The 24,961-nt window shown below is 40.0% G+C and overlaps 1 protein-coding gene and 1 long non-coding RNA gene across 5 annotated transcripts in view; one reads left to right on the forward strand and one right to left on the reverse strand.

Annotated features, from left to right (window-relative positions):
- The window catches only part of NDUFA5 (NADH:ubiquinone oxidoreductase subunit A5), a 19,075-nt gene extending 12,123 nt beyond the window's left edge, over window positions 1-6,952 (reverse strand). For 2 of the 4 annotated variants that reach the window (XR_013992591.1, XM_081038578.1), the window contains exons 1-3: window positions 6,226-6,952; window positions 5,871-5,915; window positions 2,093-2,209 (exon numbers count right to left, since the gene is read on the reverse strand). Coding sequence is in view for 2 of the 4 variants with exons in the window: in XM_081038578.1 (XP_080894704.1) it covers window positions 2,093-2,209; window positions 5,871-5,915; window positions 6,226-6,246 (183 nt within the window). In the remaining 2 variants the exon portion in view is untranslated. The remainder of the gene's footprint in view (window positions 1-2,092; window positions 2,210-5,870; window positions 5,916-6,225) is intronic. The other 2 variants (XR_013992592.1, XM_081038579.1) reach the window with 1 other exon arrangement.
- Window positions 5,183-19,496, forward strand: LOC308493004. The gene is made up of 3 exons (XR_013992593.1): window positions 5,183-5,329; window positions 6,845-6,998; window positions 17,414-19,496. It is a non-coding gene; the product is annotated as an uncharacterized lncRNA (long non-coding RNA).
- The last annotated feature ends 5,465 nt before the right edge of the window (window positions 19,497-24,961 follow it).

Raw genomic sequence — 24,961 nt, forward strand, 5'->3', positions numbered from 1 at the left:
AAGTGATAAATGCTGAATGAAAAGAACTGCCAGACAGATAAATAAGGGCATTCCAGGAAGAGAGAAGAGAAAATACAAAAAAACACAAAACTAAAATTGCATGGAATTCACATAACTGCCAGCAGTTTGGTATTGCTGACTATAGGATACAAATTAGGAAGTGACAAGATTAATAAGATAACCTAGAGCCAGACCTTGGAGGGCCTTCCATCCAGGCTAAGACTTTATCATGTACGTTGGTGGTTCCCAAACTTGGCTGTACATCAAAATCATGCAGATAAAGATAGCTAGCTGAATTTCACACAGCCAGCGCAACATAAATCCTTAAATTCAGTCTTTGAGAAACACTGAACAGGAAACCATAGCAAGGTTTTTAAGTAGAAAGACACCATGATTTATGTATTGAAAAAAAAAAAAAGAAACACTTCACTCTTTTGGCACTGTGGGACATACAATGAAGTATTATGAAAGTACACACAGACCAATCACTTATAAAGCAATTGAAATAGCACAGGTTAGAAAAAAAGATTTTACAACTAATAAGTGAAAGTAATGACAGTGAACTACTCTTTGGTTGACATTGGCTAGGAGAAAAGAGAGAAATAGGTCAAAAATAAAGGGAAATATAGGTTTTTTTCTTTAAAAATAGGAACAAGTTAAATACATTTCGAGGCTTTCTGAAATGACAAACTGGGAGGCAAAAAAGAGAAATAGAGAAGAAATGATTAAAGGGGAATAAGGTTATGGAGAACAAAAGCAGAAAAATAATCAAAGACACAGCTGAAGAGATTCAACTCATGAAAAGAAACAGAAAATTTTCTTATTCTTTGATGAGAAAAGATGACAGCCCATTTTCCTTAAGGGAAACACACAATCAAAAGAAATGTTAATTTCCCCTTTAGAGACTTTACTCTGTAAATTAATTCCAGAATTTCCAAGTTCAAAATAAAAGTTCCAAATCAAATTGCATTGTTTTGCTATATACCTAAGGAAAAGATAAGAATTCTCTTTGTACTCGAGTTTGGTAATCTCATAATAAGACCACCACATTAGACCACTTATTGCATATATGTCAATAATTTTTGGAGTTTATGAATACTATTTTGGATAATTACAAAAGTCCATGGAATGACTGCTAGTGTGGAAATTTAACAATAGTGAAATACAGTTTGGTATAAAAGAACTAGCAGCAGACTGCTGTGTGCTTGTCTAAGGCCTTTAATTTGGAAGCTGTAAAATGCTTCTATTAGTCAGCTTGGGCTGCAAGAAAATACCATAGACTGGGTGGCTTAAAAAACAGAAAATTTATTTTTATTTTCTCACAGTTCTGTAGACTGGAAGTCCAAGATCAAGGTCCAGCAGGGTAGCTTCTTGGTGAGAGCTATCTTTCTGGCTTGCAGATAGTCGCCTTCTCACTGTGTCCTCATATGGCCTAGAGAGGCTGAGTTCTCCAGTGTCTCTTCTTATAAAGACACTAATCCTACTGGATCAGGACACCACTCTAATGCCCTCATTAACCTTAATTACTTCCAAGAGGTTCCAGCCACTGGGGGGGGGGGGTACTTTACCATATAAATTCTGGGAGGACACAGAATTTATTCAGTCCTTAACAATGCTCAATAAAATTTTTGGTAGTTAAGTGACTAACTTGGTCCTCTTATTTTTACAACAAAGCACTTTTTAGAAGTTATTTCTGACAATTTTCTTTAAATACAACACACATTTTTTATTTTGCTTTCTTTTTTCTCTACTCTGATATTAGAGAAAAGAGATTAAGATTGATATATTTACAAATAAAATGTAAAAGATCAATAAAAGACTGGATAGGGAAGAGGCAAAAGAAACAGCTAGTGTTAACTCAGGAAACAGACTTAATCTGATTCTTTCACTCCAGTACTCGATAGCGCCTTGCATATAGAAAGCACTCAGTAAACAGGAGTTTGCTGAATAAAAGGGAGAAAGGATGAAAAGCACAGAAGGAAAGAGAATAGAAATAAGTGGGTAGGATATGCAAAATGAGCCATTGGATTATTTTGTTAAATGTTGCATGAATAATTAAATCCAAGAATACAAAATGAAGTCAGTTACTTACCGCTTTAACCATACCCAGCCTCTCATTTGTAATCTGTTCTGTATACTTTCTGTATGCTGCAGTTTTAGGGACTTGCTCAAGGACATCAAGAATCTTTGCGTACAATATTCTTAGCCTCTGAAAAGACAAATCATACAAATTTCCATTTTAAAAGTCACCAAAGATTTAATTGAACACTAAAAAGTCTCACAGGTTAGAAAAGAAAAAATAAGAACTGTTTTTTAAAATCAATATTTGAGCTGTCCTTGCTATAATTTCTCCATATCTATCTATGCCCTATCTCTTTTACAACTTAGGAATGAATTTTTTCTTATTTCTTCACATTTAATTTGAAATTTGTTTAGTTTAATTGTATAAAATCAATAGGCACTGATACCTAGTTTTATTCATATATATATATATATATACACACATGAATATATATTCATATATATGTATGTATACATATACACACATACATTCATATATATACATGAATATATATATGTTCATGTATATATATGAATAAAACTAGGTATTAGTGCCTATTGACATATATATACATATATATATATTTTTTTTCACTATATGTGAATAAACAAACCAAACTTGAGGGCTTCTAAAAATCATTTTACAAAAGCAGTCTGCATAATTAGACATTATTTATGTATCTGAGTGTGATTTCTATAATAGAGACTATTTTACTATACTAATGTAGAGCTTGTCCGAGAACATATAATCCAAATTGTGTGGGGTTTTTTAGACTCCTTTCTTCTTAATTTTAGCAAAGGGTAAATAGAAATTTTAGCAAAGGGTAAATAGAAAATAGAAAGGCCTCTTTCTAAAATGGGGTATTAATAATATCTGCTTCACAGAGTGTTATATAACTGACAATAAATAGTACCTGGCACACATTAAGTTTCAATAAATGTTAGCATTATTATATTATAGGGAAAAGAGTCATTTCAGCAGATATCAGAGAAGGGGTCATAGAAAAGACAGCATCTGATATAGACCTGGAGGGATGGTAGGGTTTGGACAATTGAAGATGTTGGAAAAGGCAATTTATACAAAGAATACATGTATAGGATTAAAGGGCAGAAAATACAGGGAACATAAAGTAATCAGTATATAGTTTTATTTTCCTTAAACTGTGTTATTCAATATATCGTGTTTCCCCGAACATAAGACCTAGCCAGATAATCAGCGCTAATGCGTCGCCTGGAGCAAAAATTAATAGAAGACCTGGTATTATATTATATATTATATTATAGTAAATAAAATGGGGTCTTCTATTAATTTTTGCTCCAAACGACACATTAGCGCTGATTGTCCGGCTAGGTCTTATGTTCGGGGAAACACAGACGAGCCACTAGCCAAATGTGGCCATTGAGCACTTGAAATGTGGCTAGTCTGAACTTAGATGTGCTATAAGTGTAAATAGTGACTGGGATTTTCAATATTTAGTACAAAAGAAAGACTATAAAATATCATTAATTTTTATACTGTTTATATATTGAAATAATTTTTGGATACGTTAAATAAAATAAATTATTAGCTTTCACCTTTTTCTTTATTAAAAAAAGTGACTCCTAGCAAATATAAAATTACAAACATGGCTTACATTTATTACTTATATTTTCATTGGACAGCACATGGCTAGAATATAGGACACATAGGAAATGGTTAGGAGATAAGGCTGGAGAAAACCTGAGTCAGATTACCAGTGGGTTGGCATGCCACGTTAAAGCATTTGGATTATATTCTGTGGGCAATGAAAAGATTTAGGAAAGTTGTATCATTAGATCTGTGTTTCAAGAAAATTAACTGGCAATAATGAGTTAAATGGAGAAATCAGACAGAAAGGCCAGTAACAAGGTTGCTGAAATTCTCTAAACAACAGTAGGGAAAGGAAAGAGAGGTCAGACTGGAGAGCTGTTATACAACAGGGTCAATAGAACTCATCACTGAAATGAACATGAAGATGTAAGAGCAAGAGAAGTATCAAGCATGATGTCTGAATTCCCAGCCTGCGGAATAGAAAAACTGATACCATCAAGAAAAATAGAGTCCACAGTGGAAGAAACAGATTTCGAAAGGAAAACCATGCGTTCAGTTTTAGACAATAATGCATCCCAAGTCATTATGCACTCACGAGTATAAGATATTCACTCAACAAACATTTACTGAGCACACACCATGTGGTAGTCATAATACTAGCAGTGAATAAAAGAATAAAAAATCTTTTCCTTCATGAAAACCTACATTCTAAATAGAGAGAGACTTCAAACAAGATAAATCAATACAATACAGTTTGTTGACTAGTGATCTGAAGGGCCATAGTAAGGACTCTTTTATTCAGAGTAACATGGAGAGCCACCGGAGGGTTTTGGGGAAACGACTGACATGACTGATATTATCACATTTTAGCAGGCTGAGTTAGTTGGTTGAAAAATGATCAAACGGAGGCAGTGACAAGACGGGAGGAGCAGTTAGGAAGCAAATGAAATTATTCAGAGCAGCGATGACGGTGGCTGAAAACAGGATAGCAACAAAAGAGGTGGTGAGAAGTATTCCAAATCGGGATATATTTTGAAGGTAGAACCCAGAGGATTTACCGAAGTACCCAATGTGGGGTGTGAGCGAAAGAAAGGAATTAGATGATTTCAAGGTTTTTGACCTAAATGGATTAGAAGAATGGAACTAACATTCACTGAGATGAGCAAGCCTAAAAGAAGAGCGGGTTTTATGGAGATCAGGAACCCAGTTTTGGACACGTTAAGTTTGGGCTGCCTGACATCCCAGTGGAGACGTCCACTAACCAGTTACATACACGAAAGTCTCGTGCAGGGAGAGGAAATCTCAGAACATCAGTGTGTAAGGTCGTTCTGAAAACCGTTACGCTGTGCCCACACCCCACCAGGGAGCAAATATAAATCGAGCAAAGGTCCAAGTGTCAGGACTCCAAAATTTAGGAGCCGAAATGCGAGGAATAACCAGGAAGGGAGAAGGCACAAAGAGCAGGAGGAGGACAGGAGCCGGCCACGTCCTGGAGCTTGGGAAAGCACGTGCTCGATGCAAACAGCGCCACACGTTCCAGATGCTGCTCCTGGGTCGATGAAGAGGCGAGAAGGGAGAGGCGGACTGGACTTAGCAGCACCCACGTTACAGTGACCTTGAAACAGAAGAGCAGTCAGGGGAGCCCGACTGGGGTTATGTGCCAAGGGGAATAAAAAAGCCGGACGCGGTTAAGCACAGGTAACGCCTTTGACTTACCATCCCCCGAGGAAGGGCGGCAGCAGAGGGGCAACTGCAGAGAGAGGGTCACGGGAGGCCTTCGGGGCCGCTTTGGGTGGAAGCCCGCGTGCGGACTGCCGGGAGGGACCGGCCGAAAGGGGACCCGACCGCAGACGGGGCAACTGCTCGGGCGGGGTCTCCACTAAGCCGACGGGTGTGGAACCGGGGACCGGGGGCCGGGGGCGGAGACGGGGGGCCGGGGGCGGAGACGGGGGGCCGGGGTCGGGGGGAATGCAGACGTGGCTGTAGGAGGACACTCACGAGGACCAGCGAGTAAAGCCACGACAATGATGCCACGGAAAGAGTCAACACCAACAAAATGGCTGAAGACAGAGGTCATGACCCCCCCAAAACAAGGCATCGTTCCCGTCTCCGGAGCTCAGCTCCACTGGAACTGTAGGCGCCGAAGTAGCCATAGCCCGTCAGGCTCGTACCACACAGGGAAGCACGCTCGCAGTGCCCCCCGGAACTTAGGGAACGACGACGGCAAAGAGGGCCTTACCTCGTGCGGGCTGTCACACACGGCCAATCCCACCAGGCCCGTGGTCTGCGGGAAAACAAAACACGATGAACGCCGTCTGCCGGCCGGCGCGTGCGCCTCGCTCAGGAAAAGCCCCGCCGCCCAGGCCCTCGCTAAAACCAGCCACCCTTCTGCACGCCGTTCGCGCGGAGCTTGCTTTCTGCCTCCCCGAGCGGAGCCACCAAACTGAATCCGCCCTGCACGCAGAGCAAAACGAGTGTCAAAGCACCGCCACGCCCGCGCTAGTTCCGGCCACCACCCGCAGGACCGAGCCTGTCGAGCTGCCTGGACCGCCACGGTCTAAACCCCACCAGTGAGTGACCTCCACTCGCCTCACCTTCTTTAGCACGCCCGCCATGACAGCGCCGACTAGCCCGGCACGCGCAGCCCTCTGGGAACCTCGCTCAGACCCGCTCAATCCACCGCCGACGCTGCCTGTCAGTCACCGTGGAAACAGCGTGGCTCCTCCCCCGGAGTGGCTCCTCCCCCGGAGGATCTCCGCGGGGCACAGGCTGGGCCCCGGCCGTAACTAAAGGGAAACTGGACGCATGCGCAGAGAGTACACCTGCCTCCAAGCCGGACACTTGGCGGAAGGGGCTAGTGTTGGGTGTTTTACGCGTCGATGCCTGACCCTCCCAGTGTTCACCGATGGCCCAAAGGTTGAGAGTTTTCCAAACTACCAAAAATTCCGACGCAGTCGTTCTAGGAACCGGCACTGTCCTTAGCCTTTGGCGCATTCCTCAGCCTGCCTTCCTCGGTGTGCCCCTAGTCTGTAGTAAGATAAGAGTGATGGCTGGAGCGATCGTGTAAATGATCTCCTAGCTGCAAAGGTTACTTCATCCCACAACGGTATCAGTATTCTGGGTCTCATGAGCCAAAGCAGGAGGTAGTGTGCCGTTACGTTGCTTCCCCTGATCACTCCCCGAAGTACATGATCCATTTTCTCCTTCTCCCAGGTGAAGCAATGGCAGACCAGACCGCTTTTCCCACTTATGTCTACACTCGTTAAGCACCCATGATGTCTTAGTTACTGGGACATAGTCTGTCAGACAGGATCTCCCATCCTGGATTTGACAACAATGAGGAAGACATGCATTAATAAGTAATTGGGTAAGTAGTCTTCTGCAAGACGTTTGTGCCAAGCGTATTGGTAGCAGGGAAGAGGAAGTAACCCCAAATTGGGAGTGACTGGAGTTTAAAGGGTATTTGCTAAAAAGCCAACAGGAGAAAAGCACAACAAATTGAGAGAACACATGTACAAAGAAATTATATATATATGATTATATAATATATATAACATATATGTATAATAGAAAAAGGCATCACTTAAATAGTAAAACAACCCACAGAATTGGGAGACGATATTTGTGACCACGTGTAATCACCAAAAGATAAGGTGCCTGATAAATAAGGAACTCCTATAAATCAGTAAGAAAAGAACTAATAACCAGAGCAGATGTCCCAGCTTCCATTCTTGCCTCCGCTGGAATATGTGAAATGAGTTAAAATATATGTGAAGTGCCTGGTTCGGTGCATGGAACATAGCACCATACACTTGATTGTTACTAATTTTTAATTTTGCTATTATTTTCAACTTAGTACCTAGAATAATCCTTTGAAAAGCACTTTGCTTTAAATTATCCCGTAATTTTTCACTTGAGGTATAAAAGCCAGAATCCTTACATCTGCCTGTGAGGCCTGCCTCCTCTGCCCCGCACCTCTGAGACCTAACCTCCTATTTCCCTCTCCCCGCTCAGGTAGCTGCTCTTCTTAGCCTTCTCATGGAGAACCTTCTGCCAGATAGGCACATGGCTGGCTCACTCAACTCTTTCAAGTCTTTGTGCAAATACTACCTTCTCAATGTGACCTACCCTGGCCATGAGATTTAAATTTGCAAGTCACCATGAAGACACCCCTTACCCCCTTCACTGCTTCAGTTTTCTTCACAGCCCTTATCACCTTCTAACAATGCTATCTACTTATTTTACTTATATTGTTTTTGTGTTTCATCCTTTCTAGAACATAAGCCACATCTGGTTGGAAATTTTTTCTGACCATACCCCAAATACCTAACTTGTACATAATAGGCACTCAATAAATATATTTTTCATGGATACAATACAAAAACTGGCAAAATAAATTCAAAAGCAATTGATAGAACTAGAAACAGGAACAGTCACTAAATATCAAAAACACTCAACCTCCATAATAATCAAGGAAATGAAAATTAATTATAATTTTACTGCCATCTTATTGACAAAAATAAAGGACAATACCAAATGTTAGCAAGGATGTGAAGCAACAGAAACACCCATACACTGCTGGTGGGAGTGAATTGGTGTAATCACTTTGGGTAATAATTTTACAATAGTTGAAGACATGAAAACCTATAGCAGTGTTATGAGTTGAATGATGCCCTCTCCCCAAAATTCATATGTTGAAGTCCTAATCCCCATTACCTCAGAATGTGACCTCACTCGTATATGGAAATAGGGTCATTGCAGATGAAATTAGTTAATGTTTGGTTATTAGAGGGGGCCTTGTCCAATAGGACTGATACACTTATAAAACGGGAAATTTGGACACAGAGAGAAGCACATGGGAGAATGCCATCCAAAGATGAAGGCAGAGATTGGGACGATGCTTCTACAAGCCAAGGAACCAAAAACTGCCAGAAAATGATTACAAGTTAGGGGAGAGGCATGGAACAGATTCTCATTCTTAGCCCTTAGAAGAAACCAATCCTGCTCACACTTGAATCTTGGACTTCTAGCCTCCAGGGGGGTGAACTAACACTTTTATGCTACTTAAGGCACTCTGTGGTATTTTGTTACAACAACCCTAAAAACTAACACTGAGTAATAGATTAGTTTGATCATATGCTCCTATCTTCCATTAGGCTAGCTGTCCCTAGAAACATGAGCCATGGGACATAATCTTTCCCGATCAGATTACTAAAGAATTAGGCTTTATCATAACTTCCCTCATAATTTCTAATTTCTAGTGTTTAAATTATCCACAGTTACAATTCAGGACAGAGGAGATATATATATATATATATATATATATATATATATATATATATATATACACAAATAAGCATGCATTAACAGCATTTTAAAGATATACACATGCATGTGCATAAATGTATAGACATACATGAATATAAAGACATGATTGAATTGGAACAAACTCTCTGATGCATCCATTTGCTCCTACAAAGGTGACATATTTATTTGGACACACTAGATTAGATTCAGGAAACCACATTAGGATGGGGAGGATATACTCTTATTTTTCAAACCAGATGATGCTGATATGGTCACTGGAGCTTAGATGAATGGAGATTTATGAGGTCACAGTCTTTCCCTATCCTTCCACATTCTAAGAATTTTAATAATTGTGGGATATGTTCTGGAATCTAGAACCATGTGATTATAAAAGATGCATGTGTTTTCATTTTGTATAACATGTAACAGAACAGGGGACCCCATAATAGGCCATAGTGAGAGCACATAGTTTCCCCGCAAAATCATCCCGGTAACGGGACCTCTGTATACTACAGTCACTTGCGGTGGCCACTCGGCCACCACCCCTGGCATCACTTGCAAATCATGAGTCAAACCGGCCCCCCATGGGGCTATCAGGCCCAACCATCGACAGTGGGGGCTTTTGACCTGCCAGGGCCAAGTCCATTGCTGCCGTTCCCCTGCTTTCAACTCCAGCAGAGTTAAAAAATACGTTTCAAAAGTTTAAAGTAAACAAATATTACCAAAATTATAGACTAGAGAAATAAGATAGCAAATCCAACAAATGAGATTTAAAAAAGAATACTGGAAGTCAAGGAGCCTAATATTTAACACACACACAAAGAGAAAATAAGATCTTTGGGCTAATGCAGCTACCAGTATCCAAGAGACACCCCACTTGTTAACCTCCTAAGGAACAATTCACTATATTAAGATGCATGGGAACCTAAGGTCCTCGGTGATTTCAGGACTAAATACATTTGACCAGAGGAGGCCTTTTTTGATCATTAGAAAGCAATAGAGTGCCAGGTTGCTCCAGCCACTTTTCCCTCCCACCCTCGAATTCTGCAAAGTCTACTTACACAGAAGATCCCTCCAGAGGAAAGCAAACTTGGAATTGGTCATGTTTTACTGAGAGCGCTGGGCACCACTCTCAGAGAGTCATCAAAGAGAATAACGGAAGAATAAATTTAAAGGGATACTTACGCGCAGTACTGACAGAGGGGAAATGAACATGAGCAACTTACAGTAATTACTACAGAGGAAGAAAAATTGGCAGGGACTTCCCAAAATCCTGATTAAAACTATAGAAGTTATTACTATAAAGGTATCGCAGTGGAATTTCAAAAATGTCTTTCAAGTTTGGTTTCTAAATTTCGAACCTTCCTTTAAATATTCTGTCAGGATCCTGCATATGAATTGATATGCTTTAAAAAGCTGAGAAAACACTTTAATCATAGAAACTTTTAATCTAAACTTCATAGTCACAGCTTTAATTCCCCAAAGCTCCTTTATTTGCAATATGTCATATTATACAATATATAATATGTAATGTATAATGTAGTAAAAGATAGTCCCAGGGATCTTATTAAACATTCAGGCAACTTGCTCCTTCTCCATTATAAAATAATCTTATCATATAGAGACACTGTAAAATATCCCCAATTGCCTCTGTTTTTGATAGAAATCTGGTTAAGACAACTCCATAAGCCATGAAGTCAGTCCGCCAGGAGATGAGAAATGGACATGTGTATACTAATGGCAATCTGGGCAACCTTATACCATTGAAGGGATGAAGAAGAAATTCATTTTTTTAAAGATATTCCAGCAAATTCATTTGGCAAGACACATAATAAAGAGTACAGCATAAAGGAGTTTGTTCTGGAATATCTCAGATACATGTAGACAGCAGGGAAAAAATTTAGTATAGGAATGGCTAGGACGCAAGAAGAGCCAACCCACCATTTCAAAAGTCACTACTAACAACAATAAACACAGGACATGGAGGCCTTGATTACATGGCCTTATGACACGAAAACGCTATTGCTTGCATTTTAAGAGTTGGAGGATATGAGACGCACTTAAGGGCAGTAAACGATGGGAGTGGGGCAGTGGGTATGTGCTGTCAGCACATAGAGGAAGGAGAGTAGGTTGGGAAAGGGAAAAGGAAGATAGATAAAGATTAAAACCCAGCTGAACAAGTAGTGAAACCAGCACACCCACAGTAGCTCTGGGCCAGTAAACAAGGTGGGAAAGGGAAGCTAAAGGGAATTCACATAATATCCTAAAAGCACAGTGTACCTGTGATATTTGTAGGGGATGGTGGGAACTCTTGAGGAAACTCAGAGGCAGGCACATTACACATTATTGATTTCTTTGATAAATTACAAGAAAAAGAATACAGAAGAGAACAAGAGTATGATGGAGATGTCTTACTATGGGTAACTTAGACAATTAGAAATTAGTAGCAAATATTGATTTGCGGTTATGATGTTTTTGTCTAAGAAAAACTGCAGTACGATGGGGTGTGATTAAATCCTTGTCACCAATACAAACGATTGCCATGATTCTTACGTGGTGAGTGGTAGCACTTTTCTTCAGACCATCGCACTTCACTCACATTCCCAGATTGTCTCTTTTGTGGATGGCTGCAGAGGCTGCCTCTGGGACAATACTCAGGTCAGAAGCCATGTGATACCTCCTTGAATGGCCTCTCCTTTATTTCTGGGATATTCTTGGTGTGAGCAAGGAGAGCTGAATATCATGAGGAACTGGCATCCAGGGTCTTCACTTACTCCAGCAGTTATGCATGCTCACCTCTCCCAGTAGGTTTGAACCAACCCACCTGGACAGATTATGGCTTGAGCAGATTGGTCCTCAAGAGTCTTTCAGAAGACCAGTTAGTAGTTGCAAGTCATACAGTGCAAACAAGATCCTAAGGAATTTATCTTTCCCTAGTCTTAATTTGGCAGAATCAAGTAGGCTGATATATCTTCGCTTCATAAGATTGTAGTTGTAAAAGTAGCTAAGATTTTCTTTGGGTCTGGTTATTCAGTCTTAAACCCATGAACTTTTCTTTAGCCATGTTTCTTTATCTTATCCCCAGGGCTGCTAGGAGAGTTTCTGTCCAAGGCATTGTAGAAATCATGATCTCTATTTAGTAGACTAGTGTCCCTTGGGGAAATAAAAATACCCAGCATAGTACCTTGAACATTAAAATTACTTTTAAAATAGCGAATGAATAAAAGGATACATGAATAGTAAAATAAGGTTCAAATGATAAAAGTTATTCACAATCCATACTGGATTATCTATTTTTGTCCTAACTGCTCACAAACTACCTGCTTATGTTATGTATCAGTTGAAAAAAAAAGCATGACATCATTTACCCATCCAAAGTCTCCTGATGTCTCTTTTGCTCTCTACCTTGCTCAAATGTTACCAGCAGTATTTCTGTGACCAGAAATGCATGTTTTTCAATCTCTAGGAAGTAGAGACTTAGACACTGTTTGCAATTCAACTAAACTGTGAACATACCCCTCTTTCCTCGTTCTACTTCTTTTTCTAGACCTTTGAAAAGTTCTCTATTTTTAGCACTTACTTGTTCATTCATTCATTCATTCATTCATTCATTCATTCATGCAAGCTCAGTTAATTTGAGGCTTTAGCTTTCCTAACACTATTATCACTAGTCTTTATATTTATCCATATTATAGGGACCTTTGCCATCTTTTGTATATGCCCTTCTAGTATCTGAGCTCGAGAGAGATTGCCATGAACTGCAGTGATTTCATTCAGTGTATCCCCCTTTTCTTTCTCAGTGAAACCTATGTATTCATGGTTAGACATTTATGTCTCATAGCCCACTTCCTTCCTCTCATAGATATTCAGGCAGCTGAATCATTGCCATCTGTGAACTTTATGAAGTCTTATTTCTCCTATTTCCTGTCTGAAATATTCAGTTTTGATTTTTTAATTAATATAGCTATATGATAACACAATTTATTTGCATGATATTTTATATGCAAAGGTAAAAATCCAGTAACAGTATTAATAGTAAATGTTATCTAATATATAAAAATGTGAGTCATATTTATTTTACCAATTATATTTAAATATATTGATTTCATATTAACATGTGTCCCCTTGGTAACTTCAAAGTTTAATTGGGAAAAATCTTAGATAAAAAAATATCTTATTAGGATTGAAGAATAAGGATCTTAAATATATTTTTTAAATAGATATCTACTGTTAAATTTCTACAGTGCTATATACTAACTGTAGAGGTTATAATAGTTACATTTGTTCTCTGAATTCTTTATTACTAACTCACTTCTTTGTAAAATAAACTCTATAAATATTCTCTGAAGTATCCTGAATGTCTTTTCTATATTTTTCCTTCTATTTAATCTCTGCCTGACGACTTAATAGATATCTAATCATAGCCAAATGAAAGTTAAAAATTAACTCAGAACTTGTTTGCAACCTGCCTGGTACCAAGGCGTTTGCAAATCTATAACTCCCTCATTCACCTCCTGAGAGCTGAGTTAATTATGGCAAATCACACTAATTAAATTATTCACTAGGCCTTTATTAAAACCAAATCTATTATGTTATAGAATGCACTGTGCATTCGCCTTAAGACTCCCAGCTTGTCTTTCCATGTATTGTGAAATTTCTATTCAGACATTTTGTTTAAGTGAGAACATTAAACATACGCTGAGGCAGGTGTCTCTTGCTGTTGTTTGGGTCCACAGGCCTCCAGTCACTTCACATTTACCGAATGCCCTCAGTGTGCAAATCCCATGGTCGCACCCCAAGTCCTCAGAGGTTACAAATAAAAACCTGGTGCAAGAAATGTACGTGAATAATTACAGTACAAGGCAAAGAGAAAATATACACTTGGAAAATAAAGGAGAAAAAGAGATGCATTCTGCCAGGATTATAGAAACTTCATTGATGGAGATGGAAGGTTTGAGCAAAGTCTTACAGGGCAGAAGGACTCTGACAGAAATGGGGAGTGGCAAGGAGGGCATGTGAAACAGAAGACAGTTGGACACGACACAGAGGGAAGAATGTGCACAGCCTGTTCACAGAACAAACACATCACGCTAAGGTAACACGTGAAGTCCCGAGGTGTATGGAACCCCTGGTTCTCGGGTGCAGTGCTTGGTACGCCTCTGGTTTGGCTTCTTGTTGAATTGCTGTTATCATTGAGCAGAGCAGCCATCACAGTCCAACTCTTCAGGCACAGGGGCAGCTGAGATGGCTCTGCTCTGGGCCACTTGAGCTACTCTATCGTGGGAAGACACGGCATGACGTGTCTCATTTCTGCATGGGAATAGGAGGACAGTGATTCTACATGTAAGCACCTGTGTCCGCGCGCGCGCACACACACACACACACACACACACACACACACACACAATAAATATCGGCCATCATTATAATTATTAGGTGGCAAACCACTCCAAAACACAGTGTGGAGGCTCAGGCAGAGACATCTGGTTAAATGTGTTATGAAATGAGACCCTTGTATTCAACTGTACACCTAAGTCTTAGAGAAGAGTTCAAAGTACAGGATTGGAAAACAACCCAATGGGCGTCCATTTCTGTGTGACTCTCCTCCCACTAGATGGTGCTGTCTTACCTGTGGGCACAGCTTCAGCTTGTTTGGGGAGAATTGACCTCTATTTAGAAATGGCTTTTGTTTACTAATAACTCAATCAATAGCCAGGTGGCGTCTGTCTCCCACAGGCTTTCTTCAGCTCTCTGCAGGAGAGGAGGTGTCACTTCTCTCAGAGCATGTGTTGCATGGTATCCTTAAACACTGCTCCAAGAAATGATTCTCACTACACAGCAGAGGTCAGTAAGCCACTCTGGAGAAGCTCCATTCACTTCCTAATACTTTGAATTCAAAACCAGAATATAATCAATAATTAAATTACCAAATAACAGCATTACTTTACTATTTGACCACTTTTGGCATTAAGAGTGAGTTATTCTCCAGACACCTAGTCTCCATGCCAGAGGAAGAGGATCCAGCCCAACTCAAGTCCTAAGTCTATATTTTCATTATTTCTATCATTTAAAAACAAATGTATGTGGTTCTAAAGAACTTGGGAGCTTTCCTAAAGAAAAGATAATTTTTTGAGAAGTCTTTTGATTAACTTGTATACATCAAATTATTAGCATAACGTGCTACTCACGAAATTATGTAATACATTTCTTCATAAAATGAAAATTTTCCTTTCTTGATATTTAAGTCCAGTTGTGAATATTGCATATACTTGTATGTTTGCATATTTTCTCCCTTTTTGTCACTCTTTGAGGAGAAAATATGAGACCTCAAGGGAATATTGAAAAAGATTTCTGCAAATCATTTAAAAAACATAAATGAACTTTTTAGATGAAGCAAATGGATTGATTACCAGACTGTAAAGAGCTTTTTGACTACCCCAGCTATGCATTCTGGGAAGTGATGGGGCAGAAACTGTGCCACTATCTCTCCAGGCCCATATGTGAACAGACCACGTCCTGTTAATTTGGAATGAAGTCTACATCTCAATTTTACCGGTAAAACAGCAGTGAAATGAAGAGAGAGGAGAAACTGTTAGATGGAATCACGACATTTTCTTGCCTGTCATGTTCCCATGGCTTCCTCTTATCTCCCACAGTGGTTCTCAGGCACAGAACACTTGAGGAACAGACTCATTCCACCGCCTTTGAAGGTTATGTCTTTGTAGAAGGAAGCCTGCGTGAGTAAGGAAGGTGGGGTTATGTTAGAATACCCAAAGAAACGTGTTCAAAATGTCCAGGCTATACATACAGCCTTTGGAGATTCTGAAGGTAGAAATACCACTGACCCTCAGTCACCCCAGGGAGAAAGCCTTCTCTTACCTCCACTGCCCTAGAGGAAGAAATAAATAAAACCCTGAATTCTCTAGTTGAATGTATGATGTCCTCCATATTCTGACTCCTGCCTAAATCTCCTGCTCGTTTATTGCTGCTCCCCAATACATTCTGTGACCAAATACAGTAAGTGTTTATAATTCCCCCTACAGGTACCATTTCCCCTCAGACCTATGTGCATTGTCTTCGCCTGGAATGCCTGTCGTTTTTTAGATGATCCAGAAAATTTCTTATCACTGTTCTCACCTCATGGTTTTACCTTCTCTGTGACACACTCTTTGTTACACCCTCCTGGAAGCTTCTTTTGGTCATCTCTTCATCTCCTCCATTGACTGAGAGTCAGAACTGCCTTATTTAACAGTATCATTGTACCAGGCACCTAGTAGGTAGTAAACCCCATGCCTGGCAAATAAGTGAATGCAGTTCTATTCATAGGGGAACACACTTCATTTAGGTTGCTCAGAAAAAACTTAGGGCCATGAAAGAAACTGGTATGAATCTTATTTAAGATTTAACCTACTAGCCTCTGTTTTAAAATCTAAGAGAAAAAGGCAAAGTGATGGCCAGCATCACAAACAGAAATCTTTGAGCAGATTCTGAAATTTTAAAAGTAAGGAGTACTCAGGCCATGGGACATCCCATGATGGCATCATAGTTTCTTTCCATTGAAAGGGAAATCAGAGCTCATCTCATTCCAGGCCTAATTTCAATATTTCAGCTGAGAAAGGGACAATCTAAACAGGTAAGACGCTATTTCTGAGCACTTTCCTTTCTGTTGATCTTATGTCCTAGTAGGAGCAATCATGGGAACGTGAGTCTCAAACAGAAGCAGTAATTGAGAACCATAGATGCAGACAATTCTAAGTGGCTCCTTAATTCCTCCCTAACCGTGGTTATCCTGCTACAGTCCTGCCCTTCCCCCCAACCCCTTGTTGTGGTGGTGTCTGTGGTGATTTTCGAAGGAATTAGAATAGAACAATTTTAAATTCTACTTACATTTCTGTTACATGATATTGTTTTTCCTCTGAAGCAGTATCAACTTGAAAATAACTGATTCGTATAAATCAGTGGCTCTTACTCATAAAAGAAGGCAAACAAAACGGGCAAAGAGATTTTTCAGGGAGAAAAGGCACAGGAAAAGGAAGTAACATTCCTAGACTTAGGGAACTTGTATGTGGGTCTTACAATCCCCTAAACAGAAGGACACTGTGTTTCTCTTCCTCATACTGAGAAGCAGGGCAGAGGGGCAGTTAGCGAGATGATTCTGGAATAGAAAGTTTGCCAAGTCCAGTGGTCAGTTCTTCGTCCCCATCTTACTTGATCTAGCAGCAGAATTTGATACAGTTGATCGCTGCCTGCTGCTGCAAATTCTTTTCTTAGCTTGCATTATTCTGTCTCGGAGCTTGGGTTAACCCTAGGGCTCATCCCTCGAATGCCTTTTGTCTTCTATCTCCACCGACTCGTTTGATGAGCTCATGTAGCCTCATGGCTTTAATTATCACTGATTTCTTTCACCAGGTAAGAAACTAAACTTGAACTCACACTCACCTGTCTACTTAACCTTTCCTTTTTTGACTTTCACAGGTATTTCAAGCTTTCCATGATCCAAGCTCAGCTCCTATTCCTCTTCTCAAAGCTTCTCCTTCTGGAACCTTTTTCATCTCAGTTAATGGCGGGTAACACTATCCTTCAGGTTGCTTAAGCTCCATCCTGGTCTCCCCTCTCACAAACCCTACATCCAACCCAAGGCAAAGACTGTAAATTTTTCCTTTAAACAGAGAAAAAAACCCTGCACGTTAGGTGGTGATGTGTTGTATTCATGGTTACATCCTTAGTACCCTGAACAGTATGTCTTGCATATAACACTGTTCAGAAAATGCTTGTGGGCTAAGTGAGAGAATGATTTTGAGACTCAATAAGAATGAATACATGTTAAAAATATATATATTCTCCTTCAAAATTAAGAGTTAGAAAAGTCAAATGCCAAAGCTAACAATTAGGAATGAAAGAAATAGGTTTTCGTATGAAGGCAAAATTTTTATTTTAGATCACTCTATAGATACGTTTCCTAAGCTTGGCAACACTTTAGAATCCCTGCAGAGTTTTCCGTATCCTGATGCCCAAGAATTAAATCAGAGTATTTGGGAATGGCCCGGTATTAGTGTTTTCTATAGCTCTCTAGGTGATTCCAATGAGAGCTAAGCCTAAGAACCATTGCTCTGTAGAAATTGCACTTCGTGTTTACATACTAATTATTTGTTCTAAATGTATGATAGTAGAATCTCTTTGTTTGTTTCATCCCCAACAAGCTAGTGTAATATTTCTCATAAGGTTTCTAACCACTCAGAATGCAAGAAAATCAACCTAAAATCATTAGAACAAATAAGAGTCTGAAAGGCAGCTGAATCAAAATAAATATACAAAGTGAGTTAGCTTTCTATGTGCCAGAAATAAGCAAATAATTCAAATGTACTGAGGAAAAACAATTCTATTCACAAAGAAATAAGAATTACAAAATATTGAGGACAAACTAAAAACTACAGTATTTTATATAAGTTCAAAAGACAATTTTTGAAAAATTGAGACATACCATATGCCTGGGTAGGGAGATTAAATATTTCAGACATGTCAATTCTTCCCAAAGGAATCTCGTTTGGCATATAACACAATTCCATTTTAACTAGACGAGTCTAAAAGTAACCTGAAAGAGATAATGTGTGAGATAAAAATATTTTTAAAAGAAAAATTATAAGGGAAGACTTGCTCTCCCAAATATCACATAATTCTCTGAAGCTGTGGTAATCAAAATAGGATGATACTAGTGAAGGAATAGACGGATATTCACGTCCTTGACTTCGACTTCATTTTTTTTTAAAAGGTTTTATTGGGGAAGGGGAATAGGACTTTATTGGGGAACAGTGTGTACTTCCAGGACTTTTTTCCAAGTCAAGTTATTGTCCTTTCAATCTTAGTTGTGGAGGGTGCCATTCAGCTTTAGGTTGTTGTCCTTTCAGTCTTAGTTGTGGAGGGCGCAGCTCAGCTCCAGGTCCAGTTGCCATTACTAGTTGCAGGGGGCGCAAGGAGTCGAAATGGCAACCTTGTGGTTGAGAGGATGCGCTCCAATCAATTGAGCCATCCGGGAGCTCAGCGGCAGCTCAGCTCAAGGTGCAGTGCTCAATCTTAGTTGCAGGGGGTGCTGCCCACCATCCCTTGTGGGAGTCGAGGAATCGAACTTGCAACCTTGTGGTTGAGAAGATGCGCTCCAACCAACTGAGCCAACTGAGCCATCCGGGAGCTCAGTGGCTGCTCAGCTCAAGGTGCAGTGCTCAATCTTAGTTGCAGGGGGCGGAGCCCACCATGGCTTGCGGGACTTGAGGAATTGAACTGACAACCTTGTGGTCATGTGGGAACTGGCCCATGTAGGAATCGAACCGGCAGCCTTCAGAGTTAGGAGCGTGGAGCTCTAACCACCTGAGCCACTGGGCCGGCCCTCGACTTAATTTTTCAGTTGTGGGGTTTAATGATCTGAATAAAGTACTCAAATAAGCTTCCTTTTGAAATGTGTATCGATGCACGTTTTAGAGATTCACTTTCACAAGTTAAACGTTCTGGAAAATAAATGGTTTAACCTTGTTAAATGGGTACAGAAATAAACTTATTCCAACAGGAAAGGAAAGGTCTCCCTATTCCCTAAATCCTATTTTAGGAAGCACTGGGATAGAGTCCCCAAACTGATCCAACATCACTCGTGGAGATTCATGTGCAATATAGCTGTTACCAACCATCGCCATGCTTATTTTCTTCAGAGTGTCCTATAATTTATTTTGTTATTTACTTTCACTTCACTAATTTAAATGTAAATTCCTCCAGGATAGGGATCTGATAGGTCATTACTGCCTAGGGCAGTATCTGGCATGGAACTTGCCCAGTAAATCACTGTATTGGTCAAATATCTCATTGGTGAGAATCCCACATTAATCTATGTAGGGGCCGGGCCCACAGCAGATGAGCTAGCAGGCAGTCAGGGTCTCCCAGCTTGGTGGGAACGCTGCTTATCAGACAGCCAGTTCCATATGCTTGCCAGAATCAAGGTCTCCAGCTTCATGGGCGGCTGTGGGCATGAGAGCGGGCCTGGAGGGCCTGCCAGATGATTTCTCCACAGAATGCTCTTTGTTTGCTGTATACCTTGCTTCTTCTCCACCTCAGGGCCAAGCCCTACCCCCTCCATCCAGCCAACACCAGAGCCACTTCCAGCCTGGTCTGTAAGTCTCCATAAACCTAATCCCGCACTCAGCCACCTGGGGTGTTCTTTGGACTTGAGGCTTCTCCGGCACGGATCTTGGAACAACTCAGACTCAGTCCCAGCAATCTACTTCTCTGGGTCCTACCATTCTTGAGTTTGTAGGATGCTCAACAGCCAATGATTGGGTTCCTGATGGCGTCCTACCCAGAAGCCCTTGAAAGTAATCACTTACACTTAACTGGATGGCCCAGAGCTTCAGGACTAGAAACCCAGACATACCAGGCTACGTAAAACACCTTAACAAAACCTCATAATTCGACTTGACTTTAATACTTTTGCTATTACAGCACATGTGAAGGAAAATTTGCCTTATTTATGTAGTAATTACATAAGATCCTCAAATCAAGCTATACAACTAAGCCAAATATTTAGTAGAAATATCATTTTGGAAAATCCAGTGTATGTGTCCCAGTACTGACACTATTTACTAGAGACAAATTTAAGTCCAGCAGAAATAATAAGATTTGTCTAGCTTCCTAAAAGAATTACTAAGCTTACCTTTTATATTGAAACTGTTTTAACGTACACTAAATGGAGTGTCCAATTTGAAATGTAAAATATAAAGATCTGAATGCAAGAGGGGCAAGAACAGGATGTTTCAGTCGTAGGAAAGTTGGATTTACCTTGAAACTTTTGAATTTAGCATGGTAAGTTTTCTTCATCAAATTTATATAATTTTTCTGTAACAGTTAATGTTAAAATGCACTTTTTTAAAATCAAATATTAATTGATGGAATATCATGCATTAGCAACTTCAAAAAATTGAAACATAAGAGGCCCACATGAAAAGATCAATTCTTTTCAGAAAGAACAGACTACAATACTGAATTTTAAATAATTCAGATTTTACTCTGGTTACCAATATATAGTTCTATCATACTATCTTGATTGTGATTATGTTTAGTTTACATTAAATCAGGTATAAAGTCTCCTTGCCTTAGCACTATCAATTTAAAATATGATCAGAATTATAAAAGACTGGAAGAAAAAGGCTCTCAAAGTACTCTGATGATCCATTGATGTAAAACCATTTTCTCTTTTTAAAACTCAAGAGTGTGTGCATGTGTGTTTGTGTGTGTCTTTCTTCTATGATTCTCTCCACCACAGCTTCCTTGCATCTTTTCTTACCAAATTTTAGCCTCTTTTGTACTTATTTGTTCTGTACACAATGGTGAGCTTCTTAAAGATGACAACTACCTTTCCCACCCATCTCAGCATGCACACCCCAAAATGGTCTAGCATCACGTTATGCATACACTAAAAAGTCTGCATGCATGGAATAGGTAACCACATGGAATAGTTAATTCTGTGTCCATTTTATGTCCTGAGAGTATGATACCATTAGTAAGTCCTGTGTCTGTATAATGATTACTAGTTTTTCAATGAACTTCCACAGTTATGTTTATATTATACTCAGAACAATGGAAAACAAAGAGAGCAGTATTGTTACAGAGGCAGAAACCGAGGCACAGATACGTAAATGATTTGCCTTAATTCACAATGATGTAGACAGATCTGAGACTAACAAATTCCCCACCTTCTTTTAATCCAGAATCCTTTCTCTTAGATGCACTTGAAATGTCTCTCATCGTAGCGAAAATTTATAGCTGTGTTCTAAAAAAAGAAAGAAAAAAAAAACATCAGCCTTTCTTAAAATTTACTATGACTCAGTTCCAATAGAGTTAACCTTTAGTTAAATTAAATAGGAAGCAACTGCTAACCCATGTGAACAAGTCACCAGTGTTTAGCAAGATATTTAGCACCTATTAATTTTGTGCTTTCTACGTGGCAAGCACTTTAGCAGACACTGGTGGTAAAGTGCTATATGTAGCTGAGTGCCAGTCCAGAACAAGCCCAGCTTTTTGTTCATCACTGGTTTAATGGGCTATCTACAGCGCTGCCTTAGTATAAAGTACCTTCTTGTCAGTTTGCTTTGTGCTGCTGCATGGAAACAAATGGCCAGAGTGTCAGCACTGCAGGGCCTTCCAGGGGACTATGACATCAGAACTCCTGATGGAATGTGCAGCTAATATATTTGACTCACAGTTTCAGTTGTTTGGTTTTTCAGTCTGAAAAAACAACAGTGGAAAGCACAGCCAACACAAATAATGATCAGAGTACTGGGAAGCATACTAGAAATAAAGGATTTTTTTCTTTATTCACATTTTTCTACCCTGTTTTATCCACACCTGAAATAAAATGTGCATTTTTGTTTGATCACAATCTCCAAGGCCAAAATAATGAACAAGTGTAGAAAGGGAGGATGGAAGGGGAGAAAATCTGAACTATATCAAAGATGAAGCCAAGTGAGATGTAGGTAGGTATTGCTTCCTAAACAACAAAACTAGAGAACAAAACAAAGTAGGATTCTCCAAGGTGTTTGAACAACAACACTTTGCCCTCCAAGCAAAGATAAAGCTGCAGTTCCTGTAAGGCTTTTCATAGAGAATGAGCTGGATCTGAGAGGAATATGGTAAATGGCTTTGTGGGGGGTGAGGGGAGTGGATGTGATTATATGACTAGTCATAGCAAGAGCTGTATTTATAATTCACAAAGGAAGGCTTGCAAACCCCACTGTATTTTCAGGAACACAGAGTAATGGGGGGAATGGATCTCTGGAAAGGAACCTCCCAGGGTGATCTTATCACAAATTCCTAAACGGTCAGGACATGGTGGCTGGTCATACCCCAGGCCTGTGACCTTTTTAGTGAAAGGTTTTAAGCCAGCCCTGTCCATTGTTCTTTGCATCTAGGTTAACACACCTTTGAAATACCAGAAGTAATACCCCTCCAAGGGGGTATTAACCCTCAAAAGAGCACATAAATTTTACTGTCCTATAGTCCAATCCCTGCCTTGCTTTGTCCAATCTTCCCTAGGTCCCCTTCTTCATTTCAAATGCATAAAAGAAGCTGCAAACCCATTATTTTCCAGAGCCTTTGAAGCCTTGCTCCCCAGCATATGTCATCAGCTTGGCTCAAATACACTCCTATAAAAATTCTCTACAGGTTTGGATGTTTCTTACATGGACAAGGCCAGGCTGCCTCATTCCTCCTTGGAAGTTCAGGGAGAGCGCTACTGAAATGCTTTGTTCCCAAAATAAAACATGGGTGGTTCCAGGGACAGTCTCTCTAACACTGTGCTCCAACCGTTTCAACCTAAGCCTTTTCATATCAGTCGCTATAATTATCATCTTGAAACAGGACAGGCATGTCTTGCTGCATATAGATACAAGGGACATGTATTTGGATGTCGGTGTCACTATATGTCCCTTGCTCAGAGCAACAGTAGGATTCGGAGGTCCCTCACTGCTTGATCACACCCCTCCCTGCAATTCACCCTCACCAGAGGTTATCAGACCAACCAGAGGCGCACACTGTTCAAAAATCTTACGTTGTTTCCATTATGAGGAAACCAGCAGGAAAAGCCAACTTCCAAAACAGGCAAATGTAGGTGTGATTATTAGCATTATGAACAGATTCTTTTAAACATCTGAATTACTCAAAGCATGCTTTCTTGTGTGTGTATAAATGATTGCCTATTTGAGGAATAGACCTTATAACAATGTAACCATACGTGTAGTTCATCTCTTCCGCATGCATTCTGCTTTAATGCAAGCTCGCTCTGTTTAGCCTGCTAGAACGATGACCCCTAGCCTGCTAGAACGATGACCCCTGCATTCTCTCCCCAGACCCTCCTACCTGTGCTTATACTGCAGGTCCGCTCCTTCTAATCACTGAACCTTTAGGACACTGGGTTCTGGTCAGTGTCAAACTCACTTAAGAATAAAGCTGCAGGTCTGTCAACCGTGAGGAGGATATAATAACTGAACCTCAAGCTAGAATAGGTTTCAATCAAACAAAGCTAACACCTTGGCCTCAGTTATGTTCCAGCTCTGAAGTCATGAGAGCGGAACGGCCCCACAGACCTCATCCTCTGGAAACTGGACCAAACAAGGCCAAGACTGACACCAGGACCTGAAGCCATAATCAGTGGCTCCCTGCCTCAGTCCCGACCAATCAGCAGAGCTCTGGGCCCCAGCTCCCATAGCAACCATGATTAATGATTTTCCCCTTTACATAACCCAGCTGCTAGAGGCCATGGAAAGCCAGGTTTCTGAGAGCACTACCTTACCTGTGTCTCAGGGCGAGGCGCCAACTCCTTAAATAAACCTTTACTTCCTTTGCTGCAAACGCCTACTCATTTCTTTTTTGGTTTGGATGCGCCGCAGGCAAGCAGACACTTTGAATCTATGGCAACAAAAACGGTGGGTGCCATGGTCATTGTATTATTATTTTCATTATTATGCTTATTATTATTATTCCCATATTACAGATGAATAAATAGAGTCTCAAAAAATTCAAATACCAAATCTAAGGCGACAGAGACAGTAAGTGGGAAGACAAGGCTTGCTCATAGGTCTGTCATCAGTAACATATTTTCATTTATTTACCACAGTCTCTTTTTTAAATTATTTTAAGCATTATTTTAAATACTGTACCATGTAAGGAGATGTATAATAACTATTATATAAATGGATAAAACAGGTATAAATTGATTGGTATAAGAGCAGAAATGTCTCTGAAATGTACCAAACCACATTTTTTAAAAATTAAAGTTAATTGGGGTGACAATTGTTAGTAAAGTTACATAGATTTGAGGTGTACAATTCTGTATTACATCATCTATAAATCACATTATGTGTTCACCACACAGTCAGTTCTCCTTCAATCACCATATATTTGATCCCCCTTACCCTCATCTACAACTCCTCTCCCCCCTTAATCTCTGATAACCACTAAACTATTATCTGTGTCTCTGAGTTTTTGTTT

The sequence above is a fragment of the Rhinolophus hipposideros genome, assembly GCF_964194185.1.
Source record: "Rhinolophus hipposideros genome assembly, chromosome: 25".
NCBI classification, from domain to species: Eukaryota; Metazoa; Chordata; class Mammalia; order Chiroptera; family Rhinolophidae; genus Rhinolophus; species Rhinolophus hipposideros.